The sequence below is a fragment of the Mus caroli genome, unplaced genomic scaffold (assembly GCF_978045245.1).
Source record: "Mus caroli unplaced genomic scaffold, Mus_caroli_1 scaffold_5, whole genome shotgun sequence".
Taxonomy (NCBI): Eukaryota; Metazoa; Chordata; class Mammalia; order Rodentia; family Muridae; genus Mus; species Mus caroli.
The window spans coordinates 68,435,839-68,439,176 of record NW_028227260.1 but is presented as its reverse complement, the minus strand read 5'-3'; the positions used below and the strand labels follow the sequence as shown (position 1 = coordinate 68,439,176).

At 45.8% G+C, this 3,338-nt stretch overlaps 1 protein-coding gene across 1 annotated transcript; it reads left to right on the top strand.

Annotated features, from left to right (window-relative positions):
- Window positions 1-851: 851 nt before the first annotated feature.
- On the top strand, window positions 852-1,906 carry Otud6a (OTU deubiquitinase 6A). Its single transcript, XM_021154060.3, has one exon. It carries the CDS (start codon window positions 852-854, stop codon window positions 1,722-1,724), a length of 873 nt encoding a protein of 290 aa, XP_021009719.1. The 3' UTR covers window positions 1,725-1,906.
- The last annotated feature ends 1,432 nt before the right edge of the window (window positions 1,907-3,338 follow it).

Genomic DNA, 3,338 nt, shown 5'->3' with positions numbered 1-3,338 from the left:
GAATGGAGCAGTATCTAAAGGCCAGTTTGGGAACTAAGGGCAAAGCGACAGACTAGCGCACAATAAAACCGCTATTTTGAATTTGAATTTAATTTTTTTTCAGAAATTTTGCAAGAATCTTCTGAAGCAAACTTTTTAAAAACAGCTAAGAATAATATAGAGGGCCCATTTAGGGAGCTGGGGGCCCAGAAGGGGCATGTGAGTGATTTCTGTCGGTATAAGCGAGGAGAACCGCTTGTTGCCATCTTACACTGAGGTGGGACTCGTTGGTTTTGAAACAATTTTAAAAGACTCTGTGTTCCCAGGAATGTAAGGAAATGCTTTTGTTCTGATACACAAAGATTAGAAGTTCAGTGGTCAAGAGACCTGAAAAAGTAGAGAGAGTCATTCTGCCTCCTGGACACTTCAGGGTCAGAACATAGTCGGCTGATAATATTTACCATGTGGGTACCAAACATGGGCTATGCCTGCTTTCTGTCCAAACTTGGGAACAAAGTGGGCAGTAAGAGTGAACAGTTCTACGAGCCCGTCATGGCACGCTCTGTAGAAAGGCGGACTCCTAGGAGCGACTTTTGAATTTAAAAACTGGCGCCATTACGTGCTACGGGGACCTAAGGGGGACATAGTCAGGGGTTCTCAACCGCCAGTCACAAAGGTAGGAGTGTCTGGGGGCGTAGCCCCGAGAGGGCAGTAGCCAATCCCAGAGAAGGCTGGGAATAAAATTCGTGGCCACCAACGTCTGAGGCAAGCAGACTGCCACAGCTACCGCTCAGAGAGGTTGTGCTGCCTGACTGGCGATTTGAACTGTTCCTGTTTCCTCCAGACTTGAACTCCCATTTTCCACTGGTAAGATGTCTGACAACGAGCAGGAACTCCAACGGGTGATCCGTCGCCACTATCGCGAAAAAAGGGAGCTACAAGCACACATCCAGACTTTGAAAGCTTCCGTCCCAAAGAACGACAAGGGCAGACGGAAGCAGATGCTCGCCGACATCTCCCGCCTCGAGGCCGAGATGGAGCAGAGGCACAAGCAGGAGCTGGAGAAATTTGGAGAAAATCCTGACAGCAGTGTGGATTCGGTTACAGCCGACCTCGAAAAGATGAATCTCGAGAATATGCCTCCACGCCCACCCAAGTCCCAGAAACGGCGTGACCGAAGAGCTCACCAGGAGAGACGGCACCAGGAGAGGATGCCTGCGGCCCAGGCCGAGCAACTGGCTGCCAACCGTCGTGAGGAGGAGGAGAAGGTCGTTGCCATTCTAGGGGCTAAAAATTTGGAGATGAAGACCATCCCAGCTGACGGCCACTGCATGTACCGTGCCATCCAGGATCAGCTGGTGTTCTCCGTGACAATCGAGAGCCTTCGCTACCGCACTGCCGACTACATGCGGAAACATATTGATGACTTCTTACCTTTCTTCACCGAGCCCGAGGCCGGCAACTTCTACACCCGGGAGGACTTCCTGAGGTACTGTGATGACATTGTGCACAATGCTTCGTGGGGAGGTCAGCTGGAGCTGAGAGCCCTGTCGCATGTCCTGCAGACCCCCATCGAGGTGGTACAGGCCAACTCACCCACCATTGTCATCGGGGAAGAGTACACCAGGAAGCCGGTCACGCTGGTCTATCTGCACTACGCCTGCGACTTCGGAGAGCACTACAATTCAGTGAAGCCCATTGAGGTTGCTGGAGCATTTGGAGGAATGGCACCGCGCCTCTTCTAGAACTTTCCAGCAGACGCGAAGGAACTCTGCCTTAGGCGCCATCTTTGTCACCTCTGCAGCCGCGGTTCCTGGAAGAACGGAAGAAGCTCCGGCTGCTGGAAGAACTGAAACTGCTACGGCGTCTCTTAGTAAGAGCAGTTGCTTTTCCTTTGCTGGTTTGCATTTATGTTTGGTTTTCAAGATTTGTTTAACGTCTATGTCCTGCCTCTTTTTTGTTTGTTTGTGTGTTTGGGGGGGGGGGGTGTTTTGGTTTGGGAGGCGTTGGGTGTTTTTTGTTTGTTTTTCCCCCTCTCAGATTTTTTTTTGTGTGTGGCTCCTTTCATGTGGCAGGGAATGGCAGGCAGTTTATACACAGGATAATATTCTTTGGGACACCTAAGAGGCTTTAAGATTCAACTCTAACTTCATTTGGCCCTTAGGTACCTTTTTCTTGAAGTTTTAATTAATGTTAGGCTGAAAATGGAAATTGTGGGTTTTCTCAATGTTTACCTGGGCTGAAATAAGTTTAGTAGAATGGTTCAGGTTGTGGGACTTTCCCTGCAAAGTAGAGTTGGTGTGGCTGAAATGACTTATAAGTGTTTTTCAGTTAAAAAAAAAAATGCCCCAGCCAGCTGGCTTGCTCTTAAGCAATGTTAAAATGCCTGGGTTATGAACAAGCCTTCAAGGAATAATTTGCTTGTTTGGTTTTATTTTTCATTCAAACTTGTGAAGCCAGCCATAAATGGGTTTTAGCTGCCCAGATATTTTCTTTTTTCTTTTTTTTTTTTGGGGGGGGGTGGTTCACAGACTGTTGATTCAACAGTGAACAACAAAGAAAACGTTATCACTCCAGGGGCTTCAACGTAGCTGTGAAAGCCACCCTTGGAAGCCCAGATAGTTTCTAAGCACTAAAACAACTGTTTTTTTTTTTTCTAATAGGTAAATGTAACTGTTAGATGCAGAAATTCAGTTTAAATGAACCAGTACCTGAAGTAAGCTTTATCTTAAAGATGTGAAAGACCTGAACTTAGTGACATGGTTTGTTAATTTTTAGAGAGAAAAATATATATTAAAAGTTTTTGTATAAAGGAAAGCAGAGAACAATACAGCTAGGTTTCTGTTAGAAATTCCTTGTTCTCTTAAATGTGGCATTCAAAAGGAAGAGCAAGAATGGAATGGTTTACAGGTTTAAAATTCACCACGGTATGTTAGTGAACTTACTTAAATACATTTTAAAAATGCATTGTCCCTTCCAAATGATCTCAAATAGTATATGTTAGTTTAAAAACTTTTTGGAAAACTTATGCAATGTGTTAAAAATAAAAGCAGCTTTTGAAATACCTGGTTTGCATTTCTTGTGCAGCTGACTTGGTCCACATGAAGTTTGTATCCCAGATGGCTTTCAGCAAAGGGCTCCTGAAGAATAGGAGCAGGTTTGGTGGGGACAGATGAGGCTCTGGATGAGACACCTGCAGTCTTGGAGGAGGCCAAGAGGAAAATGCTTCCCAGGCTGGAATTTAAAGAGGGACTTATACGACGGATGCCCTGGGTTGATATTTCACTCAGTGAAACACATGAAAGGGCTTCCTTTAATATTCTCTGCTGTGTTTTAAAAGTAGCCCTGATGGTGGGGAG